We start from the raw sequence: 26,945 nt of genomic DNA, 5'->3' as shown, positions 1-26,945 counted from the left end.
GGCTCCAGCACCTTCAGCCTCAGCCGACCACACCCCAGAGAGAGCTTCTCTTCCTGTGCAAGCACGTTTTAAAAGTTGAGTAGGGGGCTGGCAGGAAGTCCCTGTTGGTCCTATCAAACAGTGACACATCACTTCCCTGCCCCGGCTCCCTCCTCCTTGTCCAGCCTCTGGGTTTGTTCCAAATGGCGTCGTCCAGTATCTCTGGCCACATGGCCTCTGAAACCCCACTCCTTCCCTCCTTGGTGCAGCCTGGTGCCTGGCACCCAGCGACAGCAGTTGATGGATTGGCCTGCAGCCCCTCCCATCTTCCCTTCGTGGAGAGGAGACCCTAGCTTGTGGAAGAAAGGTTATCAATCCATCCAGCTGAGGTCAGCCCTCAGCCTTGGTCTGGTCCTGGCTGGCTCAGAGGAATATGACAGTTCTGGATGACCCAAAAGCAGTACAAATATGACTTTGGACCCTGCAGAATACTTCTTTTCACATTTGCTACATTGGACTTAAGTGCGTGTCTGGAATCTGTAGGCCTAATTGAAGTTAATCTAGCCATGGGCCCCACATTCCCATAGGGGAATAAGGACGTGAAAACACAGTAAAACACACTGACTTTCCCTGGCATGTCTCTTCCATCCTGAGTTCACTGTGGGTGAGCCCCAACTTATGAGGCTCCCCCACAGTAAAAGCTCAACAATAAGGTGCTCAAAAAGCGAAAAAACCGGGCGGCCCATAGTGTCAGAACCACCTTCTAACAGATGTCATCCCCTGTCAGATAGGGGGGCACAATCGTATGCAGGTTCCTATTGTCAGGAGCTTTCTCTCTAACTCTAGGGGTATTATTATTGCCACGAGGGATCTCTAGACCCCACTTTCTTGAAGCTTTCTGAAGCTCCAGGGACTCCCTGTCTAATGCTAGCTGTTCTCTCCTGAGCTGAAGCTTGGCTTGCTCAAACTGAAGCAGTATGCATTTCCTCTCTTGGGAGGAGTCTCTTCTCTGAGAAGAGGCAGATGTCTTTTTGGATCTCCCAGAATGGTTAGACTCCTCTGAGGGGGATCTGTTCCTTCTGTTTGGATCCACCACTCTCCCATTAGGGATGGAGGGAGTGCCTCTTGGGCCATCACCTCCATGTTGTGAGTGGTCTGGTTCATCCAGGTCAAGTTCATTTTCCTCTTCCTGGTCCTCATCAGAGTCCACTATCTGGGTGTCCTCTTCTGCAGGATGCCCACCCAACCTGTCTACCCCATCAGACACTAGAGTCTGCTTGAAGTCTGCAATGAGCAGGATTTCTCTGAGACGTTGAGTGTTGGCACTTTTGGTTGTCTTCAATTGTCTAGTAGTGCACATCTCCCTAAGCTCTGCAAAAGTGAGTGTTATACTTGTTGACTGGGACCCTCTGTGGTCCTTCCAGGGCTTTATGGGCTCCTTATCCTGAAGACATTTCTAGTGTAGTGGTACTGGTGTATCTACCTACACTAGGTGTGGCCTACTGAACCCTTTCTTGAGTTGTAGTCAAGGTGTGCTAAGCCCTCTACACACAACTCCTAAGTTCAGTAGAACTTATTGTATTCTAAGCTTAAATGTATATGTACCTTTAGTACCAAAGTGGCTTTCACTTTAGAAATTCAATTTGTTATCTGGTAAAACAATGGCAAGCTTGAATCCAACCGCTGCACACCAATGTGAGAAGTTGGCCTGGCATATGCTGTCCACTAGTTATAGGGGACACCGTGCACCAGTCCAATTCGACTCTTAAGGTGATAGGTTAAAAGACAACTGTTAGAAGGGCGCTCTCCGGGGAGTCAGAGGGTGTCGGACGGACCACCCCGAGAGCCACCGTTCCGAAGGAAAGTAGCCGAGCGCCGCTGAGAAGCCTCCTGGGCGAGGTCCTTCTCCTATGATCGTACCAGCCAAGCACCCCCACCACCACAAAGGGACACAACAAGGGTGTCAACTCTCACAAGTCTTTATCGGTAGTAAAAGGCAGGTTTCTGTGGCAGTCTTTACAGGCGGATCGAGGGATCCCAAAGAGTCTCGGGGTCGTTCAGGGACGGGGTAGTGGGACAGTCTCAGTACCAGCCTGGTACGGGAACACCCTGCGCTCAGCTCTCAATCCTCAAGCTGGGGGGATCCGGGAGCCAGGACGTCGTCCGCAGGCTCGGATGGTTACTTCTGCGAGGTCGAGCCGCGACGAGGTCAGCAGGGCTCCGATGGTTATTTCTGCGAGGTCGAGCCGCGACGAGGTCAGCAGGGCTCCGATGGTTACTTCTTCGAGGTCGAGCCGCGACGAGGTCAGCAGGGCTCCGATGGTTCCGTGAGGGTCTTCTTCTCAGCAAGGGGGAGCCGCGACGCAGTCAGCAGGGCTCGAGTTCCAAGTTCCAGGCAATGAGTCTCTCTCCGTAGGGTCGGCCGCGATCCGATCAGCAGGGCTCTCGACTCCAGGATACAACTGACGTCCTGGTTTTGGGCTGCCCCAGATATAGGTCTGGAGCCCTTTGATGTCCGGACCCTCGCGCCTGGGGAGGTCGGAGGGGCCGGGAGAAGAGCGTCCAGACACCCAGCGGGGGGTGGAGCCAGCGCCCAGGGAGGCCGGAGGGCGATCGCAACCAGGCGTCGGGGGACGGCTGGAGGCCCCATCGAAACTCTCCTCCTCCGGAATCTGTGGAGTGGCCACTCGACCCCCTCCGGTCAGGTCTTGGCGCCTTGAGGTCAGGGCTTCGCGGGGACCGGGGGCGGGTCGCGTCGCGACGGCTGGAGGGTAGCGGGGTACAATCCAGGGGGACCCCGAAGGGTTCAGGTAGCCCCCGGTTAGTCTGGTAGGAGGGTTCGGGACCACGCCACGAGGCCGGGTCCAACAACAACCTTTAAAGAAAGCTATCCGAGTGGTAGCTGTGGAGAGCAGCCTTCAGGCTAAGTCTTGAAGGAGTGTTACGCTTATTGTTTTACCATAGATAACCTCCAAATGAAAGAGTAGTCCACACAGGTATATATATAAAATATATGTATTTATTCTAAGAACAATCCCACTAGTCTCTTTATGAGGCTGTAGGTAAAGATACAATTCAAACAAGCATTGATAGTTACAATAAATAGCACTGGAATCATAGGGCCCCGGGGGGGACCAAACCATATATTTAAAAAGTGGTATAAGAACCAAGACAATTCTACAGACAATGCCTATGGCATTTAGGGTCGCTGACCCCTTACGAAACCACCCAAGGTAGTGAGGAAGGGAACCCACGGGAGACGCGTGCGGTGGTATAAGCTACTGTCGGGATCTCTATTAAACCCTATGGAGAATGTCACGGTTGGAAATTACAAGAATCTAAACACTTCTAGCAGGAGTTCAAGTTCAGGAGTTTAGAGTTAAGCTTTTGGAGGGCCCACACCCACGAGAGTACCGAGGTACCACTGTTACCTGCCCCAGGGAAGCCGGGTGCATAGGTCGTTTTCGGTGTCGGGTCGCGATCTCGTTTTCAATGGTAAAACGTGAAGAACTGCTGCTAGCAAGAAGCGTCGTCGATGTCGTGCAGTTGAAGATGTAGATCTTGAAGAGAAGGACTTGAAAGCAGAGTGGACAGAGTCTGGGTCATGGCACAGTGACCAGGGGGCTCAGGAGAAAGAGCCCTTCAATGTCGGGTGCTTCCAGGTGGAAGATGGGTAGCTTTGATCAGCAGCCACAGGCTCCAGGAGGCATCAAGGAAGGCCAGCTGCTGGAGGGCGACTGTCCCACAAAGGATGAGGGTTGCTGCGGTGTTAGTGTCCGGATTGGATCCACTAAGCCTTGGCAACCGCAACCCATGCAAGAATAAAGAAGCAGCTACTGGTGCAGACCCACAAGGTCTGAGCGAGGTCTACAGCAAGGAGACTGAAGAGCAGGCCTGGAGCAATCAGGGGAACTCTGTAAAGTGAAGATTGACCTCCGCCAGGGCCCACCAGTCGAGAGACAAGGGACTGCGGGAGGCAGCAATTTGGAGTGCGTAAAGATGCGCCCACGGTTCGCCAGAGCGGGCTAGGGTGTTGATCTTTGGCACAGATGATGCTGAGAGGTTGGCTCAATAATGGGCCAAAGCACAACTTCCCCACTCGTCGGGTCGTGTGCTGTGCAAGAGGTGGCCGGTGTCCTGGGGTATTGGGGATCTCAGCACCCACGGGGTCCACGGTGCTCAGCTTTGCAGTGCACACTCACTGGCCTCTGGGATGCTTGGAAACCCACCTCAAGGTAGGCAGAAGTCTTCGTTGTCCATAGGAGCAGCGGAGTTCCAACCGGGTCACTTGCAGTGTTTCAGGTGCCTGCCAAGCAGGGGGGTAACTCCTTTACCCCAAGGGAGACTTCTTCATTCAGCTGTGCGGCAGCAAGTCGAAGGTTCAAGTCTGTGAATTCCAAGATTAATCTGAGGCTCTGGGGACCCTGCACCCACCTTTATCCAGAGGTATAGGGGAGTGCCTGAATCAAAGCCCACCAATGAGAGTTCAGGCGGGAAAGGGTGGCTACACCTTCTCCCCTTTGTGTGTTTCCCGCCAGGGCAGGGGACAGGATGCCCCTGAACCGGTTCCAGGCGGTGTATGCAGAAGTAGGCACTGGAGAAACCTATGTGCAAGTCTGAAAGGCATCCTATGGTGCACCCACCCAGTTCCAATCCACATAGTCTGTCTGGGGAGGTGGGAACCTCCCTACAACAAGATCCCTACTGTCCAGCTGCCGGGGCTGGAGTTCTGCCCAGCAACAGGCAGCCAGAGTCGTGTGGGTGGCAGGTAGCATCCATTTTGTATTATGTGTGCTCTTTTAAATTGGTGTCTAAAATCTGCCGCTTTTACCATATCACCCCTCTAGCAGGGGGGAATCATGCCCTCACTCCCATGGCTGGATTGGGGGTATAATTCCAACATGTTTGACACCAAACACAACATGGTTTTGTGCAGCCACTCTCAAGTTATCACGCTATCGCGATTACTTATAATGCGGTTAAGAGTATATGGTATGGCTGCACTACAAACAACCTCGCAGTAGTTTTAACGAAAGTTGCAGAGGGGCCCTACTCAGTTAGGGGCTCCCCGTCACACATATCTCAGCACCCTGCCTTGTAGGATTAGCAAGGCCTGCTTTAGGGGTGACCTATGAGGATATATGTGTTGTAATTAAGTGGGATACAGGGTACCTATATCCCTGTAAGGCGTGCAAGCACCACCTTACCCAGACTACAGTAGTGGTCTGGTGGTGTCAGTTTGTATGGCTGTCCCAGGGGTGGCACAATATGTGCTGCAGCCCCTGGTAGGCCTCTGAGGGACCCATGCCCTGGGTACCTAAGGTACCATCTACAAGGGCCTCATAGGGTGCCCTCAGTATCCAATTGGTATGTATCTAGGGTACTCACATTAGTTTAGAGAGGAAGCAGATAGGCTTGGGTCCTGGATAGCAGGATCCCAGCGAGACTAGTCAAAAACCATTCAAACACCAGGAAATAAATGGGGGCAACCATATAGTCAGATTCCACCTTCCTACAGTGAGAAAGATGAAACCATACTTGCCGAGACCCGGCCAAAACCGACAACCATTTTACCCTTTGTCAACAGTAGCACATACATCAATAAGATATTGATAAGGGCCACATGCATAACTCCTGGTGGCCAAAGGACCTTGTTGGCCAAGCAGCGAAATCTTCGCTCAATGCAATAATACGAAACAGACTTCTCACGGCGCACGCCACCCAGGCGCCAGGCAGGACACCGAGGTTTACACCGAACATCCCGACTCCAAAGGAAAGGCACCACAAACCCAACCCTCTGCGCAAGTCACCATGAAAGCTAATTAACTGAAGACCAGTGACCGAGGTAACTCCTCAGGAGTTTATACTCGCAATCCTGGAGTCATGAGACACGCCACGTTTAGGATACCAGAGCCTGTCCAAATGATCCCTTAATATCCTTCTTGAATGCTTTAAACCTATGATGCATAAGGCTGCATAGACCACCTTTGCAATTGCCCACATTAGTAAAAAGTCCCTAGGTTGTATGTTAGCCACCCACCGGTTAGCCAACTCCATGTGCTTGCAAAGAACACAGTCCCTGCTCAAGTTGGTGCCAACCAAGAACTAGTTTCTTTTTGATCCTGATCCTCTCAACCTGTGGGAGCAAACCTAACATCAATGGTCGCACTACCGACCCACAACGCTCCAATTACCGACCCCGGTATGCCACCTGCAAAGCTTCACCATGCGCTGCCTGGGCCAAGTGTTCCACACTTACAACGTCACTAAAATGGGTTTCTTATGATCAGAACTGAACCTCCTACATACCAAGAGGTGGAGCGGCCTATTATTTCGGTAATAATAGTGAGCTGCTGCTGTGTGACAGTGTCGAAAACGTCACCATCCCTGAATATTGGATGCAAACTCATTAGAATAGAGTGTGTCCGTGCACTGTCAGTAACTTACCCAAAGTGGGCATAAAAGCTGGACTGTATCAAGTACAACGCTGTTCCAAACAGGGGCCCCCAGATAAGTTTCTACCAAGGGCAGCTGTTACTACTACCGCATGTGCTGTGGTGCACGAGTAGGCACTCCTGACCTAAAACCTACAAATTGCTGTGTTAGCGCGCCAGAGCCCCCCACGCATCCTGAAGAAGGCAGTGTGTTGCCAACAGAGAGACGGTGTTAATCAATCAATGTGCCCCCCGGCAACCTCAGGCACGTCTGAGTTTCCCCAGCCGCCCAAAACATTTGCTGTGAAACGATAACTAAACATCAAAAGCCCCTCGGAAGCAGTTACCGCAAAACTTTCTCTCCTCCGTAACGAGGGTAATGGGGGTATGGCTAACCCGTGCAAGCAAAATTCTTTGCATGGCAGTGGAGTCGCGCGCCAAGTATGCTGCTGTTTCTGCCCTTGCATTCCAGGTACATTGATAAAGCCAGAACAACAACCTGCACATGTCAGGCTTCTTGGCTTTGTCACAGGTTGTTGGTCGCCTGAGGTAAATACGCAGCACTGGGCTTGTGTCTGAAATTGAAAGCTTTCACTTAATGCCGCTGATACCATGACAATGTCGCAGCACTGCCCTGACCTCATTCTTCACAGACAATGCAGTGAAGGACTCGATGTGCCCCCCATGCAATGTGCACATTACACTTTCCAATGTACAGAGCTCTGTATTTACCGTTTTCTTAACCACCACAATGACACAAGGCAGCGGGGAGAAGGAAGCCACCAGAGACCCGCAGCCCCTCCCGTTCTCACATTGAAGAGCTCACGTGCCAGGGAAGCACAATTTACCCATAATAAATTTCACGGCAGCTCCTGTGCCCCGCAGCCGTAACGGGGGTAGGACATATCTGGGGCAGGCGCGCGGGGGAACAGTGCAGCTAGCCAGTTGACATTCGTAAACATATTCGGAACACTGCCTCCTCAATAAAACCTGTTTATTAACTACCAAATTGCTGCACCTGGTATTCCCAGACAGTCACCATCCAAGTACTAACCAGGACTGCCCTGCTTAGCTTCCGAGGTTGGACGCCTTCAGGGTGGTAAGGCATGAATATACTAGCTTAACTAGTAGCCGTTTAACCAGGACTGTGTGTAACAAACACCCGCAGCGATTGCACCAAGGGCTGACCGCAAACCGAAAGTGCTTGCGATCATCGATGCATCGGCCATTCACACTCAGCGCTGTCAACAACCACCAGCAGTTAGACCTCCCACGAGGGGCGGCCGCCATAGAGAATCCAGCAGACCCGACGCTGCGGCAAACTCAGGAAACGCTGACTGTACCATAATTAGAACCGTCATGCGCCTATATACAGATCGCAAAACATTTAAAAAGTGTGCAGGGACACCGCAGCAAGCCTCCACACTTTGCAACCGAGAGAGGCTGCGACCCTTGCTTCTGCCGATCACAGCATGCTCAGTGACACCTATACCCGGTGCTCCTGCTAGCGCCGTTGTATCTGCAATGAGCTCTGACTGCAGGGCATACTGTTAGTGGGCCGAGTAATAGATCCTTGTTTTGGCCACACACGCCTATGGTCCCCAGTGACAACGCACGACCAGGTGCAGGACCCTGAAACAGCCCCTAACGCTTGGCCTAACTGCACACTTATCTAACGCGATGATTGCAGGGACTGAACTTGCACACTTATCCTCCCGCCGCATACATAGCACCTAGGCATGGAGGAAAAGTGGTTTGCCCAGGAGCCCCGACGGTATTGGCGCGCTGACGTGCGTGGCCACGTTACACTGCACAATCGGGCACCGGGGTCAGTATGCCCAACAGCACAGTACGGCCTAGTAGCGCTAGCAGTGCCCCGCATCCATTGCACAAGGGGCCCGGGAGATAAGTGGATTGCCCGGAAGCGAGAAACGGCATGGGGGCGCTAGCATGCGCCCAGCTTTACACTGCCCGCACAAGCACTGGAGGAATTGATCTGCTCAAAAGCACAGGTCGGTATGGTGCGCACCGCCTTACATAACCTTCAGGCACGGGAGATGGGTGCCTCGCCCTGGAGCATAGCACGGTATTGGAGCGCTAGTCTGCGCAGCGCTAGCACAGTACCTTCAGGTAAGGGAGATAAGCATTTGCCCAGAGGCACCAGATGTGGGCGCGAGGCGCCTCCATCCCTACCCAGACACGCTCGTAGAGCCTCACCTACTGCTCCTAGAACCCACGAGCAATAGCATCGCCCGCGTCCAACCCGCAGCGAGAAAAATGAATTGAATCGCTACCCTCACTGGATGGGGGGTGCACCCACAGCTCGCCGCACTCAAGCTATTCTGAGTTATGGCGGCGGCAGAATCCAGCACACGGGCACTCATCACCCCACCCCCCACCTTCCGGGCCAAGCCCACGACATGGCTGAGAACGTATGCGAACCAGGCCACGCTGATTTAATAATACCACCCTCGCTTCAAAAGCCACCCGATGAAACTCCTGATGGTGAAAAGGTACTGCGGAAAGTGACCCCCCCAGCGAACCAGCTACACACAACACGGAACACGCTTTTGTAAAATGCACACCTGTCACTTTTTCCTTTTGTAACAATCGTGTGCTACCTTTCGTATTTTGTATGCTCTAGATACTTGCACAATTAACACTATTGCCTCATGTGAGGTAACGTTTACTTTTGTAACATGCTCACTTGTGATTCCTCCTATGTATCAGTACTGTTCATGTTATGAAGCGCTCTGACACCTACGAGTAAAGTCCACGCTCTATAACGCATGAGATAAATAAATAAATAAATAAATTGCTGCCCCCATCCTCTTCCAGGTCGGGTCACCGGGAACACCGCGAGGCAGCGCTACCGCCGCCAAGACCACCGAACATGAGGCTTCGAGTGCATGCACGCCGCCGCCGATACCCGGACCCGCGGGGCTGCCTGGATGAGCGAGCGAAACCCGCCGCTGGCGCAATAAGCTGCTGCTCCGACCACGCAGGAACGGCCCGGAAATGGGCGGGGTGGGTGGCGCTCCCCCCCGGAGAAGAGGGTGGGCTGCAGCGGCCGGATGCGGGGAGATTGCGCGATAGGCCCCAGGGTCTCCGTATGTAGACGCGACCCCGAGGTCCGGGACGGGGGGGTTGGAACCGGGGCCTCATACCAGCGACGCATGCGCTCTCCACGGAGCTACATTCCCAATGCTTGTGTGAGCTTCTGCAAAATGGTACCTCGCACCTCAGATCGTCATTCTCAAAGTCTTGGGAATACGGAAGGTCGAGGGGCCGTCAGGGTTCGAACTAGCGGACTGCGATACAGGCAAGTCCAACCCCACTCCCTGTAAATGAGGACGGGTAGTTTCGGGGGGGGGGAGGGGGGGTCAGACCACTTTAGCCGCGCTGATCCCGCCATTGGGAAGCAGGGACCGGCTCACATGACCCGACCTGGGAGTGCAGCCATCGCCTTAGACTGGCCGTGAAACCGGCCGTGGTTCCCTCCGCTCTACAGCGGTTTAAGCCGATGCGCACGGGCTGCAGATAGGGGCTTGCGGGTCCCGGGAAGGCCTGTGAGTGACCTGGCCCGCCTCACAGATCCCGTAGCATGCACAATCCAGTCTCCCCACTTGCCCCCCCACCTGCGGCCGCAACATCCGGAAATGCCGCCATAGCAACCTAATTGCTGGGGCGATGCGCCTCTCTACGCGTGTGTACACCGCCGCTGCCCTCTCCCCAACCCAAAGTGCCTCCAGGGCAGCTGGCGGGAAGGGGAGGCTGCTGCTGGACTTAAATGTTCCAGGCCCCCCTCCGGTTGCCCGATGCTGTCTCCGACCGAGAAGCATTCCGGTGCCTGGATCTCACAGAAACACGCTCCGTGAGCTATTCCCCACCCCCTCCATCGGCGGACCGGGAAAGGGCAATGGCCGATACCGGCCGCACATACTAGTGAGGGGAGGAGGGTGGGGAAGGGGATACACTCAGCGGAGAGTCGGATCGGGCACGGACTCGTGAGGATACATGGCAGACGGCGTGTCCAGGGCGCGAAAAGAGGAAGGTCAGAGGGTGGGGGAGGCCTATATACCCCCCCCCGCCCCCGTTCCTCGCGCCCCGGAAGTGACGCGCCCTGCGCACCGTAGCCACTGGCTGCAGAGAGGGGGAATTCTTCTCACTGTGTTTATCATGGCATGAGCTCTATGTACATTTGTATGAGATTCTATGTTCATGTTGTATTCCACACTGTTGACTTCAGAGTCTTCTGGAGATCAGCCTGGGAAGATGTACTAGCCGTGCTGTCAATAAACCTTTTTCATAAATTTGGATTCATTTATTTTTAATAAGGTCCTTCTTCGGCGTCCTTTAAGCATTGGTGGCGCTTCCCAGGCCAGCATGGGTTCCACGTCAGGCTCTCTCGCCCTCAGAGTGTGCGGCTTGACCTGCAGAGCGAGGGCCCATATCTGGGTCTTCTTGTACTATTAACACCAGCCAGGGTCGGATCGGGATCACAATTCGGCCTGGGCACTCCCAAAAAAGTGGCCCGCATTCCTGGATCAGGCCCGTTCATGAACCAGCATTTGGCTAGTCTCATCAGGCTCATTTTTAGAGGAAGGTTTGATAAATTATGTATTTTAAAGCTCATAGAGCCAGAAACATTGGTGAAAACTAGAGGCGCTACATTTTGGCGGGTGGGCGAAGTGAAATGAAGTGTCCCAAAGGCCACAACTCCTGGTGTGGCTATGTTTGCCACCTGGCCCTTTTCTTAACCTGCATTGCCAGTATTGTAATGCCCTTGCCAGTACCAAAATGAAGAAAAACACCTAAAGCTGGTATTTTGTCCCCTGATCGATATGTACTTTAAAGTTTGAACAGTAAACGAACGGTGAAAGCAGCTTAAAATGTGGTCTACAGCTTCTTTATTGATCCGTGACTGAAAGTTAAAACTAAACAAAGGAAGAGAAGCCATGTTAAGCAGGTATACAGACTTTTTTATTGTTGAATTAAGAATCCTCTCTCATTATTAAGTTCCAGTCTTTGCAGAATCTTATAAAATGAGCAAACAGAGGTTTATGTTTTTTTTATTTTGGTTTTATTTAGCGTAAACTCGGCCAAAGGGGGCAATTATATTAGCTCCAGTTACATTACCGAAGGTCAAATTAATTGTTATTTTAGGCCTTGCGCAATCAATTCATTTGCCCAGAATCACAGGAGGTTGAGGTGAGGCTGGGACTCGAACCTATTTCCATGGTTCCACATTCGGCAGCTCTGATTCTAACATTACATTTTCTAAATTGTCAGCTCTGGGAAAGGTGCCTCACAGACAGGTTTATGGAAACATACTGGTGACCCTTAGGCACCGGCCCATCGGCCAGTGCCCGCATGCCCGCCTTCCCAATCCGATGCTGACACCAGCTGCTAAATCACGACGCACTTTACATGTTAGGGAGAGGAAGGCTCAAACATTCCTGGTGTAGTGATGGGAAGCTTGCAGAGCCATAGATGAGCGGCTGTCGGTCCTTTTTCAGGACTCGCTCCTTTTAATGCCGGCTTATCGTGCGCAAACACGCCGTAAGCCACGCCCACTCGCTCCTTTTAGGATGTAACCTAGAAGGAAATACGTTTTCATCGCTGTGTCTGACTCTCCCGCTTCTTTGAAGACATTTTAAGCCAGCAGGACACGAGCTGCACGCCTTCTCCTAAGGTTCCTTTCTTAAAACCCAACTTTTACGATATTAATAATTTGTAATGAAATACATATTTAATTCCGTAACATTGTTATGGTTTTAACTAACTGAAACAATAAACATTGATTTGACTTGACTGATGTCTTCAGAGATGGACACGATACCCTTGATGTGTCCTCCAGGGCTCTATAAATTGTCCTCACTGTAGATGGGGCCCCCAGGGTTCCACAGATTGTCCCTTGACCTCAGATGGGGCCTCGTGGCTCCAGCACCCCTCCATCTGCCCCCCAGGGCCAGGTCTCGGGGTGCAGAGCCCGATGCAACCTTCCATCATTCCTAACCCCTGAAGATGAAGGCCAGCGCTGGCCGTGAGAGAGAGTGTGTGTGTGGGGGGGGAGGGGGGAGGACGGGGGTGCGTGCGTGCGTGTGTGTGCGTGTGTGCGTGTGATGAATGCAGCCTCTTATATGCTACTCCCGCCAGCAACACCAGCGCACCTCCGTGTTGTTCACATTGACTCACGTGTCCCCTCTGTCTCTCTCATTCCTTCCTACAGGTCTGTCTGCTGGAGGAGAGGCATGTGCCATGGTGTATGTGGCCCCCGGGGGCACCGCCCTGCTTCAGCTCAATGACTCAGAGGTGGCCCCCTGTCCTGGTGGGAATTGTGTCTTCGAGTGGAAAAAGAACAGGTCCCAGTTTGTGGTTAAGATCAAAGATGGATCCCGGGTTCAGAGATGCCGGCCTAACTGCCAGGGTTTTCCTAACGGGAGCCTGGAGCTGTCAAAAGTAACCCCAGAGGACACAGGAAACTACAGCGTGGGGGTGACGTTGAAAGGAAAAGGAACTACCTTGTTCTCTGAGTGCTTCCAGCTGCAGGTTCAGGGTAAGGCGCGGATCCGTTACTGGCTTTTGAGATTCTAATATCGGTAGTTCAAGTGATCGCGGATCGTGCACGGTCGGCACTGGGGAGGATCTAGTGATCACGCAGGTGCATTCCAGCTGGACCAGGCGATCTCAAGATGCTGCGCGTTGTCTTCAGGAACTCCCACCAGCCCCCCCCGCCCCATCAGGTCCCTCGCCTGCCTGGGCAGGTGGGCAAATAACAATCAACCTCATCACATGTAAATTGGATGCCGAGCAGCCCTAGAAAAAGATTAAGGGGCATATCAGCAAGGAACGGCGACGAATAACGCAAAGCGCGCTTTGTTATTCATCGCCGTCTATCTCTGGAATGTATAGCCCTGGTAGAACGTTATCAACAACGCTTTGCTCCAGGGCGATAAAAATTTCTGCGATAGCGGGGAAATCGCCGTTTTGCAGGGAACATCGCTGATTTCCAGCGATGTTCCCTGCAAAAGGGCGATAACCTTGCTGATACGACCCTGTGGTCGTAGCAGCATAATCCACCCCCTATGTTAGGGGTGGATACGTCAGGATTTTAGCAGACGTTAGTTTATGGAGAAAACAGCGGTTTTCTCCAAAAACTAACGTGTGATAAAATGCTGGGGCAGCCTTGTAAATATCGCGATGTGCACATCAGCGATATTTGCAAGGCTGTACTGACCAGTGACGCCCACTTTGCATCTCATTAGAGATTCAAAGGGAGGCGTCGGGAAAAAGGGTGCTAACGTGCGATTATGCATGTTAGCACCCTCTTGTAAATAGGGCAATCGTTTTATCTCCGCTTTTTTGGCTTTTCAAGCCAAAAAAGCGGAGTTAAAGCCCTTGTTAATATGCCCCTAAAATATTAAAAGCGAACTAATCACAGTCAGAGGTCCGTTCACAGGGGCTCGACCCGAGGCAGGGTGATTTGAGAGCTGCAGACACAGGGCTGTTCTAGGACAATTCGTTAAAGTACCGCGTGGTCATGTGAATTATTTATAAACGAACAGAAGCTCCATTTCAAAAAGATATTAAAAATAGTACATATAGAATACAAATAATTTCTTTGGCAGCCTAAAGTAGGATCATATACTCAGTAATTTTAATAAATATTCAGAACAACACACAAAGCCATTGCGGCTAGAAAGAAAACCAGGAAAAACTGAACAAATGATAGAAACAAAAACTCGGACATTTTCAGTGTGGTTTTACAAATATTGAATTAGCATTACAATTTAGCACACCTGTCAACATCCAGTGGGGTTATTAGCCTATAGTGTTCTTGTGGGGATTATTGACTCTCTTTTGTGTAAGGGATGCAGGGTGAGCCTGTCCATGAATCCAGGATGACTGATGTTCAAGCGCATTCATTGTATGGACTGTGCATGTCAGGTGTCCAGAATTCCTGGTCTTCTTTGGGGATATTCCCCGGAAGGCTGTTTGGCCCAGGGGCTCCATCCTTCCAGATGCCTTCAAGATGCTTGATGTCTCCTGTTTCAGATCCTATAATTGGGGTCTCTTCCAAGCCGTCTACGTTATTATCAAGTGCCTTCTTGATAGAATCCCTAGATTTATCTGGGTCGACATATAGTCTTTGTTAGACCTGGCATAGCTTGGCGTGATTACCCCTGACTTTTTGCCTTTGCCTCCTGTGAAGTTAGATGCTGTAGGTACTTGCCACTGCTAACCAGTGTGCACGTACAGATGTTACCTGTATAAATTGTAGTGGTGATTGGTTGTCTCTGATTGGTATGTTTGCCTTATTAGCAAGATCCCTAAGTGATGTGCACTGTGTGTGCCAGGGCTAGTACTAGAGAAATGCACAGAGAGGGAACATAGGTCGTCAGTGTAGGGCCTGCACACGTTATGCTAAATTAGCATGTTGTCCTGACAAGTGCTACCACTTGTCAGGCCTAACTTTCCTTTTTGTATACACATGGGGCACCCCTGTAGGACATCCTGGGTAACCCCTAGGCAGGGTGCAGTGTAGGTAAAAGGCAGGACCTGTGCCAGTGTGGGTGCTAGGCCCTGAAAGTGTAAAATACTCCATTTCATTTTGCCTGGTGAAAGGCCATCTTGCGCATAGGACAGAATGGGGGAGGCTGGGTGCAGTATTGTTAGCCTAGTTTCCCAAGGATTGAAAATGGAACAGTGACGTTTGGTATGTCTGAGCTCACAGCGTCATAACGCACCTTTCTGGGTGGATAGTTTTGTCGCTGTGTGTCCAGAAGCCGCTGTTTGAAAAAATGGTTGAGTTTGTGCTTTAGTCCTTTTTGTGCGTCTCAGCAGAATGTGAATTGCCTGCCTGGATCTGAGGGAGGTTGTGTCCCAGGGGAGGGGGGGAGATGGCGCCAGGCTGCCCTGCACCTGGAGCGGGGAGAGGCGAGAAAGGCTGAGGGAGGTCGTGCCCCAGGGGAGGGGAGGAGACGGCGCCAGGCTGCCCTGCACCTGGATCTGGGAGACGCGAGAAAGGCTGAGGGAGGTCGTGCTCCAGGGGAGGGGAGGAGACGGCGCCAGGCTGCCCTGCACCTGGATCTGGGAGACGCGAGAAAGGCTGAGGGAGGTTGTGCCCCAGGGGAGGGGTGCAGACGGCGCCAGGCTGTCCTGCACCTGGATCTGGGAGAAGCGAGAAAGGCTGAGGGAGGTCGTGCTCCAGGGGAGGGGAGGAGACGGCGCCAGGCTGCCCTGCACCTGGAGCGGGGAGAAGGAAAGGCTGAGGGAGGTCGTGCCCCAGGGGAGGGGTGCAGACGGTGCCAGGCTGCCCTGCACCTGGAGCGGGGAGAGGCGAGAAAGGCTGAGGGAGGTCGTGCCCCAGGGGAGGGGTGCAGACGGTGCCAGGCTGCCCTGCACCTGGAGCGGGGAGAGGCGAGAAAGGCTGAGGGAGGTCGTGCTCCAGGGGAGGAGAGGAGACGGCGCCAGGCTGCCCTGCACCTGGAGCGGGGAGAAGGAAAGGCTGAGGGAGGTCGTGCCCCAGGGGAGGGGTGGAGACGGCGCCAGGCTGTCCTGCACCTGGATCTGGGAGACGCGAGAAAGGCTGAGGGAGGTCGTGCCCCAGGGGAGGGGAGGAGACGGCGCCAGGCTGCCCTGCACCTGGAGCGGGGAGAGGCGAGAAAGGCTGAGGGAGGTCGTGCTCCAGGGGAGGGGAGGAGACGGCGCCAGGCTGCCCTGCACCTGGAGCGGGGAGAAGGAAAGGCTGAGGGAGGTCATGCTCCAGGGGAGGGGAGGAGACGGCGCCAGGCTGCCCTGCACCTGGAGCGGGGAGAAGGAAAGGCTGAGGGAGGTCGTGCCCCAGGGGAGGGGTGGAGACGGCGCCAGGCTGTCCTGCACCTGGATCTGGGAGACGCGAGAAAGGCTGAGGGAGGTCGTGCCCCAGGGGAGGGGGGAGACGGTGCCAGGCTGTCCTGCACCTGGATCTGGGAGAAGCGAGAAAGGCTGAGGGAGGTCGTGCCCCGGGGGAGGGGGGAGACGACGCCAGGCTGCCCTGCACCTGGAGCGGGGAGAGGCGAGAAAGGCTGAGGGAGGTCATGCCCCAGGGGAGGGGGGAGACGACGCCAGGCTGCCCTGCACCTGGAGCGGGGAGAAGGAAAGGCTGAGGGAGGTCGTGCCCCGGGGGAGGGGGGAGACGACGCCAGGCTGCCCTGCACCTGGAGCGGGGAGAAGGAAAGGCTGAGGGAGGTCGTGCTCCAGGGGAGGGGAGGAGACCGCGCCAGGCTGCCCTGCACCTGGAGCGGGGAGAAGGAAAGGCTGAGGGAGGTCGTGCCCCAGGGGAGGGGTGCAGACGGTGCCAGGCTGCCCTGCACCTGGAGCGGGGAGAAGGAAAGGCTGAGGGAGGTCGTGCCCCAGGGGAGGGGTGAAGACGGTGCCAGGCTGCCCTGCATCTGGAGCGGGGAGAAGGCAAGGCTGAGGGAGGTCGTGCCCCAGGGGAGGGGTGCAGACGGTGCCAGGCTGCCCTGCACCTGGAGCGGGGAGAGGCGAGAAAGGCTGAGGGAGGTCGTGCTCCAGGGGAGGGGTGGAGACGGCGCCAGGCTGCCCTGCACCTGGAGCGGGGAGAAGGAAAGGCTGAGGGAGGTCGTGCCCCAGGGGAGGGGTGCAGACGGTGCCAGGCTGCCCTGCACCTGGAGCGGGGAGAGGCGAGAAAGGCTGAGGGAGGTCGTGCCCCGGGGGAGGGGGGAGACGACGCCAGGCTACCCTGCACCTGGAGCGGGGAGAGGCGAGAAAGGCTGAGGGAGGTCGTGCCCCAGGGGAGGGGAGGAGACGGCGCCAGGCTGCCCTGCACCTGGAGCGGGGAGAGGCGAGAAAGGCTGAGGGAGGTCGTGCCCCAGGGGAGGGAGGAGACGGTGCCAGGCTGCCCTGCACCTGGAGCGGGGAGAAGGAAAGGCTGAGGGAGGTCGTGCTCCAGGGGAGGGGAGGAGACGGCGCCAGGCTGCCCTGCACCTGGAGCGGGGAGAGGCGAGAAAGGCTGAGGGAGGTCGTGCCCCGGGGGAGGGGGGAGACGACGCCAGGCTGCCCTACACCTGGAGCGGGGAGAAGGAAAGGCTGAGGGAGGTCGTGCCCCAGGGGAGGGGTGCAGACGGTGCCAGGCTGCCCTGCACCTGGAGCGGGGAGAGGCGAGAAAGGCTGAGGGAGGTCGTGCCCCAGGGGAGGGGTGCAGACGGTGCCAGGCTGCCCTGCACCTGGAGCGGGGAGAGGCGAGAAAGGCTGAGGGAGGTCGTGCCCCGGGGGAGGGGGGAGAGGGCGCCAGGCTGCCCTGCACCTGGAGCGGGGAGAGGCGAGAAAGGCTGAGGGAGGTCGTGCTCCAGGGGAGGGGTGGAGACGGCGCCAGGCTGCCCTGCACCTGGAGCGGGGAGAAGGAAAGGCTGAGGGAGGTCGTGCCCCAGGGGAGGGGTGCAGACGGTGCCAGGCTGCCCTGCACCTGGAGCGGGGAGAAGGAAAGGCTGAGGGAGGTCGTGCCCCAGGGGAGGGGTGCAGACGGCACCAGGCTGCCCTGCACCTGGATCTGGGAGACGCGAGAAAGGCTGAGGCAGGTCGTGCTCCAGGGGAGGGGAGGAGACGGCGCCAGGCTGCCCTGCACCTGGTGAAGTACAGGGAATTTAAAGCCCAGCGGTGCAGGGGAACACACCCTAAGACTTCGAGTTCTTGCTGTTTCAGACCCACAGAAACACAGAGTCTTCTAGGTGAAGTCAAAGATCGATTCATTGGCTGCAGACCAATTACAGGTGTCCGAGAAATACAACACAATGTATGTTCTCAGGAGACTGCTTGCTTACAGAAACGGGCTTCTCCTTAAATACAAAATATCATGCTTCAGGCACACATTCCTTGTTTTACGGTATGGTCATTTACAGGTATACATTACAAACGAAAAGGCAGAGTCATGATGACCATCCCACATTCCAGTTAAGCCAGCCCACAATTATTTACTCAGCGAGGCTCAGATCCCACATCAGATATCAACAGGCCCCAATAAACACGGGCATCTCCTGTTTGTAAAACAAGCCATAAAGCAGGAAGAGTCAGGTGTGAAAGAGATTAGCCGGAGGCTTGTGTTCATGAAGAGGCTTTATGGTGTGTCAAACCCTGATGCTAATCACAGGTGGCCGCAGGACGGGCAGCTCGTGGGACCGGACTGACCTGGGGCAGCGGAGCCAAGCTGCACAGGTCACAGAGAAGTCAAATGGAAGGCACATGTGTTCTAAAGACCCGTACTTGTTCGTAATGTGTAGCCTATGTGAGGGCAACCATAAGATGGCCACCGCTCCAAGATGGAACCCACGAAGTCAATGTGTAACATCGTATACATAGTGCTTTTATCGATGAAATGTTATGCAAAGCACTTGTACATATAGGTCTCAGCGCTCAGGTGCTGGCAGCTCATTATAGTTTACTGCGCTGCGCGGTGAGGCTGTTTGCTTTTAAAATTCCCGTTTTTCATTTCTGTTCGCTTTTGTTTGCTTGACCCTGCTTTTAAAATAGAGGTATTTACTGGGCTCTCCCTTTACCTGCACACTAAATTGTGAAGCACCGCTGCTCGAGCGGACCCGGTTCTGGGGTGGTCGGGGGTCCCCTGAGTTGGTTGAACGGCCGCCATTTTGGGAAGGGCATTGACGCTCTTTGAGCGCCATCTTGTGTGTCCTGGTGGTGCGCTTTGACCCTCACCTGGAGGCACTATTTAAACCAGTCCCCAGAGCATAGCGGGATCGCGTAGCGGGTCGGCCTTCGCTTTGCCTGAGTCTTGCCAGAGTCCTGCCCGTCTGCGTCCGTCAGCGTCTCGGAGGTTGCGGAGCGGCGGTAGGCTCTGGTGGTATTTTGTTCTTAGGCAAGATGATTTGTTATTCTGCCAGGGAACTTTTCACATTGCGGAAATGTTCCTGTACATGCCGATCTGTGTTCCCGGGACGTTATAGGGGTAAGTGGCTTTGCGCGGGTGTGGTTGGGTGCCTAATTATGCCCCCGTTTCCTCACAAGGGAGAGATGAGGATCGAGTGAGACATCTTTTCCTATTGCTCAATACTAGATCGGTAGGCAAGCATGCTCTGGAGATCTTTGATCTCCTTGTGAAAGAAAAGCCACTCTGCCTGCTGCTGACCGAAACCTGGTTGGGGGAGCTGTCTAATCCGGATATCATGGCAGCGATTCCCCCGTATTATAACATCTTCCGGCAAGATAGAGCCAAAGGCAGGGGTGGGGGGGTAGCGGTGGTAGTGAATAAAGCAGTTTCCTGCTCTATTCTTCCTCTTAACGCCATCGCAGGATCTGAATCCCTTGCTTTTACCATCAGACTGTCCCCGCAGCAAGCCCTGAAAGGGCTGTTGGTGTATAGATCCCCTGGCCCAGTTGGATCCTTTTTTGACGATCTCCAGGCCGCCACTGCTGAGCTGGTCTCTTCTGGCAGGAGACTTTAACGTCCATATGGATGTTGCCGGTGATTCGGATGCCAATAAACTGCAGGATATCACGGCTTCTCTGGGCCTTGCCCCTTTTCTCACAGGTCCTACTCATGATAAAGGACACACCTTGGACCAGGTCTTCTCTTCAATCGCTCTCTTTGATATCGAGCTCCTTCCGGTGCTTTGGACTGACCATAGGCTGGCCAGATTCTCGATATTAGCCAGCAAGAAACCCCCTTGTAGTGGGCCGAGACAGCATGGCACGGCGCGGAGGGCTCTGCATAGAGTTACACCTGAGATGTTAAGTCAGGCGGCCGAGGACCATCCGTGCCCTATATCAGGCAACTTGGAGCAGGACGTTGAGTCCCTACAGGGGTGGTTGACGGAGAGGTTGGATGATCTTGCCCCAGTTATGGCCCCGAGAAATATGATCAAGAGGGTCTCGGCCCCCTGGTTCACTGAGGCACTGCTGGCCACTCGTCGCCAATGCAAGGTGGCAGAAAGGGCGTGGCGCCTCCATTATGATCTGGAGGCCAGAGCGGCCTATAGGTCAAGGGTTAAAGCCTACCACTGTGATATTCTCCGTGAAAAAAAGGTTTTCTTGGCCAGGAGGATTGAGGCCGCCTCAAACTCATGCAAGGAGATCTTTGCGGTAGTTAGGGAGTTTATGGCCCCCAGATCCAACCTGCCCCAAGGGGTTCCATCTGAGTTGTGGGTCTGTAACCTGGCCAGATTTTTCACGGATAAGATTAAGTCCATTCAGGACTCTTTCGCAGTGGGCTCAGCCGTGGTGCATGCGAGCGTGGTGGTGGGACCGGTGTGGCGGCCTTCACAGGCTGTGGTCCTCGCAGAGTTTCCACCTATTTCCACCGATGCTTCCTTGGCGCTTCTGGCCAATCTTAATTCGGGTTCGCCATTAGATCCTTGCCCGGCCAAATTTTTGGCTAAGATGGCGACTGTGGTCAACCCTGTGGTCAACCCACTTGTGAATTTGTCTCTGAGGGAGGGGCAGGTTCCATCGCCCTGGAAAAGGGCGATGGTGTTCCCCCTCCTCAAGAAGCCTGGGCTGGACTCGGAGGTATTGGCCAATTACAGGCCGATCTCCCTCCTTCCGGCGCTGGCCAAGATCACGGAGAAGCATGTGCACGGCGTTCTTTCCAGCTTTCTTGAGTCCAGTGATCTGCTACACCCTTCACAGTCCGGTTTCCGTCCTAATTTAAGTACGGAGACGGCACTGTTGGAGGTGTCTGAGATCATTAGGGAGACGCTGGACTCTGGAGGTCGCGCTATGCTTGTCATGCTCGATCTCTCGGCGGCCTTTGACACCGTCCCCCACGAGATGCTTCTCGCCAGACTTTATGACATCGGTCTAAGGGGGACGGTGTTGGATTGGTTTTCATCTTTCCTGGAGGGCCGCCGACAAACGGTCTGGGCCTCTCCGAGCTCCGCCGAGATGCCGCCACTGGGAGTCGGTGTTCCGCAGGGATCTGTGTTGAGCCCGACTCTCTTTAACATCTTTATGACACATCTGGCGGCACTGGTGGAGTCTTCTGGGGCCCAGATCGTTTCCTACGCCGATGACACACAGCTGCTTTTCGCGTGTGGGAAGGATCAGGCTTTTGATGGGGAGAACATCCGGGGCTGCTTGGAGTCGGTCTTTAGCTGGTTCCAGTCGAATGGCCTTAAGGCCAATTCAGATAAATCGGAGGTGTTGTTTTTTGGCTGCTCCCTCGACCCTGATTGGCGGGCCTGGTGGCCGTCGGATATGTGTCCCCCTGCCCTGGCTTCGCTGGTGGCAAAGAATTTGGGTGTAAAGATGGATAATAGCCTGACACTGGTGCCACATGTTCGTGGTCTAACGGGCACTTGCTTCGGGCTACTCAAGATGCTCCGGAGGTTTTTGCCTCTGCTCTCGGAAGAGCACAGAAAGATCACTGTACAGGCCTTGGTTGGTTCCAGATTGGACTATGCTAATGTCTTGTACAGTGGTCTCCCGGACTATCTTGTTCAGCGGCTGCAGGCTGTGCAGAACGCTGCAGCTCGCGCTATTTTTGGCCTCCATAGGCGAGTTGGAGCCTCCGGTTTGTTGCAGTCGCTTCATTGGCTGCCCATCCGGAAGCGGATCATGTTTAAAGTTCTGACGCTGGCGCATAAAGCGCTTTTTGGCGTGGGCGCGAAATACCTCCAACGCAGGCTCGCCTTCTACCGCCCTGCCAGATCCTTGCGATCCGAATCTCTGTTCTTGGCTGTGGTTCCTCGAATTAGGAAGGCACGCTCTGGAGGGCGCTCCTTTAGTCTGAGGGCCCCTCAGTTGTGGAACACCCTCCCTTTGGCCCTACGGTCCTCTATTAATCTGCTTCACTTTAGGAAGAGCCTGAAGACCTGGCTTTTTAACCTTTAGTATTTCTGCTGTTCTTTTTTTTCAGTTGTTTGCTGTATGGTGTTATGTTTTTTATTCTGAGCTGCCTCGATAAAGCGCCGGGACACTCCTTTGGAGTAGCCGTGCGCTATAAAAATAAATGTATAACATAACATAACATAACATACCGCATTGACCATTCGCGGTTCGCTAATACCGGGATAGACAGGGGTAGGGCCCTGCCTCCTACGCGGTCCCAAATTTCAAAGTACCACAGACCCTCCTTTTGCCCTTACATAGGCAATAACTATACTCATATCAATCCGAGTCTAGGTCAATATTCATGAAGTCATGGAGATGTTGCTGTAGCATCATCCTATTGCTTAGCTCGTCCCTCGATACAGGTTTCCTTACGCATAATGTAGCACAAAGGCCACATATCGCAGGAGCACACTGTATACACAGACAGAACAGGAAAAGAATGGCTAAGATCATTCCAATGACCATCAGAATCTTCCAACCCCAGGCAGATATCAGTTCCCAGAACCACCCCATCAGTGACCAATCTCCTTTATCCACGTGTATAGATTCAGATATTTTGTGCAGTTTGGAGATGGCTTGATAAACTGTTGGAGCGTTATCTGGTATGAAAATGCAACAGCTAGATTGAATAACCTTACATACCCCACCACGGTCTGCAAGTATGACGTCTAGAACCATACGGTTCTGCAAAGTCATGAGGCGATCCGCTTGGAGCTCAGCTGTCAAATTACCAAGGGCACCAGCCGTTACATTAACAGTGGATTCAACCACACGAGTCAGTTGTCTCAGGTTCCTACTATTGACCATAGGTCCCCAAAACGGCAGGAAACCCCAAAAGAAGTCTCCCGCTTCCTGACCGGCAGTATCCTCCTTACTAATCACGCCTCTTACAACTCTGGTCTTGTGATAATCAGAGGCAGCAGTAAATGTCGGCGGTAGCAAATTTGCAATATAACATGTGCCCGAGAAATCAGGGGGCAACCATGTATATGCTCGGTCATTGCAGACAAAATATGTACCCTTGGCAGCCAAAAATGCAGGGGAAAACTGTGATGGAAAAGTGTACGTTTCGGTACAGTCACTTCTCCCCAGTTGAGCTCTTGGATTCTGACCATTACCTTGTAAACAGAATCGACCTATGTGGGGTACGACCCAAATTGGGGACGAGATTTTCCGCTGCCTTTCACCCAGACTAATGCTATACCCCGTCGCGTTCCAACCTACATAAGCTCGCAATTCATCCTTGGGAATAGATGAGTATGCGTCGATATCTCTGCTCATATCGGCAACTCCTTTCATTAAGGCCTTATTGTTTGTGCTAGGTCTGATGGAACGCGGTTGTCGCGGGGAGTAGGCATCTAATGCAAAAAGAAACATGGTCTGGAATGCCCATGACGATCCATTATAGCTAAACGGCAGCACTAGATAAGGAATACCCTTATTAATGGTATGTGGCATTAACCCACACACCCAGCAATTGGTTGTATTCATGACTAGTTGGTGCTGGTGCAGGAGTTGAATGAATGAATTATTTACAAACTCAGACCGTCTAGCTTGTTCGTGTTCAGGCAGAGGGTGAAAAGAGTGCAAAGAGAAAGTAGGAGGAGGTATAGGCTGTTCAGTGGGTGCAAAGGGCTCTTGAGAGGAGAAGAATACAAATCCTACAGTAAACACTATCATACTACATAGTATAAACAGACATAAAAATACAAAACGTTTACTCTTCATTATTTTACATATTTTCGTTTTAAAGTTCATTTCCTCAGCGGGTCTCTCCATCTTGAAAAACTCCATCCTCTAATCGTGCCGCTCGCGGCGGGTGAGTATCTTCTGCTAAGGAGTACGCCTGTCAGTCCAGGGAACGCCCTAGACCAACCAGAACCGTTGACCTAACGTCTTCGGCCTGTACCCCAAAGTCTTGGCACCGCGACCCTGCGGCTAAACCCGGATGGTGGTTCGAAAAACAAAAATCAAAAAGTCCTTCAGATGGGAGAGCTATGATATCAAAAAATAGTAAGGGAAGGGAATTTTTATTTGTCCATAGGCCTTGGTCTCAAGTTGTATCTGTTTCTGCCAGGTACTGTCTGGTCTTGAAACAAGAGTTCAGGCTCTGTGGTGTCCAATCGAATTGACGGTGGCACAGCTTCTTGCAAAATATTGTCACTTTCTTGTGCTGAAGCTGTGCCTCTTACGAGTGCATCACTAAATGGTACAAAACGAGGTACAGTGTCTGTTTCAGAGTCAGCGATACCCTCCTGGACCCACTGGTCATATGGTAGGGGCAAAGGGATCCGATTGCAGTGGGCGCCGTGAATCCAATTCTTTTCCCCTTTTACTCGAACCGCTGTTCTTGTCGACAGAAGTACGAGGTGAGGGCCAATCCAACGGGGCTCATCGTTGCTCTTTCGCTGGAAGTTCTTCACCAGAACCCACGTGCCAGGGTCGATAGGGTGTCCTGGAGCTTCAGAGGCCTGGGGGAGAGTATCATGCACCTGTTGGTGTAAAACACGCAATTTAGCCGTCAATTCATACAGATAGTCAAGCAGTACTGGATGTTCGATTTCGCTGAATTTTGTCGGTCTTGGCACACCCCATACATTGGCCGGGCGGCCAAAAATAATCTCATATGGGCTAAGTCCCACTCGTGAGTGTATGGTCATTCTGGTGGATAGGAGTGCTAAAGGCAGAGCGTCAGGCCATTTAAGACTGGAGCTCGCCTGGATTTTGGCCAGCTTGAGCTTTAGAGTGCCATTGTAGCGCTCTACTAATCCAGCTGATTGGGGGTGATTTGCAGCGTGAAATTTCTGCTTTATCCCTAACCCCTCACACACATTCTTCATCACTCGACCCACAAATTCACTCCCATTATCACTCCACACCATTCTTGGCATTCCAAACCTAGGGAAAAAATCTTTCGCAAGGGCTTTGGCTGTGGATAAAGCAGTGTTGTCTTTTAGGGGATATGCTTCTATCCATTTTGAAAAAGCGCAAACAACAACCAGTACATATTTCAAGTTGTTGCACCTTTCCATGTGGATAAAATCTAGCTGCAAAACCTCAAATGGATATGATGGGGGCGCAAAATGACCAGCTGGAGTTGGGGTTCCCCTACCAGGGTTGTATTTCAAACATACCATACAATTCTTGACCACATTCTCTGCACACTTGGGAATTCCAATATTCTGCCATACTGGAGCCAACAACTTACTTATTCCTTTCACGCTGATATGTGCCATTCCATGTGCCATAGTAACTACTGGTAGCACATATGCATCAGGTAACAACCATCGCCGATGTTCTGACAAGTCAACCCAACAACCATTCTCATCCAATTTACCCGTACTTTCTCTCCACTTGCTCAACTCTTTCTCTGTGGCTTCAGCTTGAAGGGACTTCACACTCTCTATCGTGTCTTCACACATTCCAACATTTCGTCAGCAAATGCATTACCACGACCAACATCATCAGTGACTTTCTTGTGCGCACTGCATTTCACAATCGCAACTTGTGACGGTAGGGTCAGTGACTCAAGGAGATCATTCACCAACTTGCCATTCTGAATTTTAGCTCCATGCGAAGTCAGGAACCCACGTTCTTTCCACAATCGCCCAAAACTATGCGCCACACCAAAGGCGTACTGGCTGTTAGTATATATGTTCACTTTCATTCCCTCAGACAACACGCATGCTCTTGTAAGGGCAATTAATTCTGCTGCTTGAGCCGAATTATGTGGCACACGTGCAGTTTCAACAATCGTGTGCAAAGTCGTGATAGCATATGCAGCAGTCGTATCACCATTCGGAAGCTTGAAGCACGAACCATCCACTCATAAAGTACCATCACACTCAGTCAGGGGAGTGTCTTTAAGATCTATTCTTCCTTTTGTCTCTTCTTCTGTTCTGAACAGACAATCATGTTGCTCAATCTCATCTAGGTCTGCTGGAATTGGTAAAAGTGTAGCTGGATTCAACGTGTTGCATCTCTTTATGTGTATATGGTTTGCTAACAGTGTCAGCTCATATCCGGATAATCGCGCACTAGTTAAGTGCTGTGTCTTGGTCCTGTTTAACAATGTGTCCACAGCATGTGGAACCATAACAATCAATGTATTATCCATTACTAGTCCAGCAGACTGTCGGATAGACATAGCTGCTGCGGCTGTAGCTCTCAGACAACTTGGCAATGCCCTCGCTACCGGGTCCAAGGTTGACGAAAAATATGCGCATGGACGCGGTCTGTCGCCAAAAGGCTGTGTTAACACTGATAATGCACAACCATCCTTTTCATGAACATGCAATGTAAAAGGCTTGCTGTAGTCAGGGGTACCCAACACAGGAGCTGAACATAATGCATTACGCAATTCCCAAAAACTTTTCTGACACTCCTCAGACCATGGGATAGGATTCGGTGTGTCTTTACATGTTAATGCTAACAAAGGTTTTGCCAGCAAAGAGAAATTCGGTATCCAATGCCTACAGTATGAAGTAATGCCCAAGAAAGCACGCACTTCTCTCTGTGTTCTTGGCACACTCAATTGTGCAATGGCTTGAATTCTTTCTGGGGTCAGTTTCCTTCCCTCCTTCGATAAGAGATGACCTAAATAGGTCACTTCTTGTCGACAATATTGCAGTTTTGAGAGAGACACTTTGTGATGAAAGGCAGACAAATGACGCAACAATGACAATG

General features: G+C 52.8%; 1 protein-coding gene across 2 annotated transcripts in view; it reads left to right on the top strand.

The window, feature by feature from the left end:
• LOC146799842 (pregnancy-specific beta-1-glycoprotein 7-like) overlaps nucleotides 1-26,945 on the top strand; it is a 400,772-nt gene that overhangs the window by 27,787 nt on the left and 346,040 nt on the right. For both annotated transcript variants that reach the window (XM_085620734.1, XM_085620735.1), the window contains exon 2: nucleotides 12,646-12,972. In XM_085620734.1, the coding sequence (XP_085476860.1) occupies nucleotides 12,646-12,972 (327 nt within the window). The remainder of the gene's footprint in view (nucleotides 1-12,645; nucleotides 12,973-26,945) is intronic.

This window comes from Triturus cristatus, chromosome 8, assembly GCF_964204655.1.
Source record: "Triturus cristatus chromosome 8, aTriCri1.1, whole genome shotgun sequence".
In the NCBI taxonomy this organism is placed as follows: Eukaryota; Metazoa; Chordata; class Amphibia; order Caudata; family Salamandridae; genus Triturus; species Triturus cristatus.
Note: the sequence above shows the minus strand (reverse complement) of the source record. Positions and strands in the feature narration are given on the sequence as shown.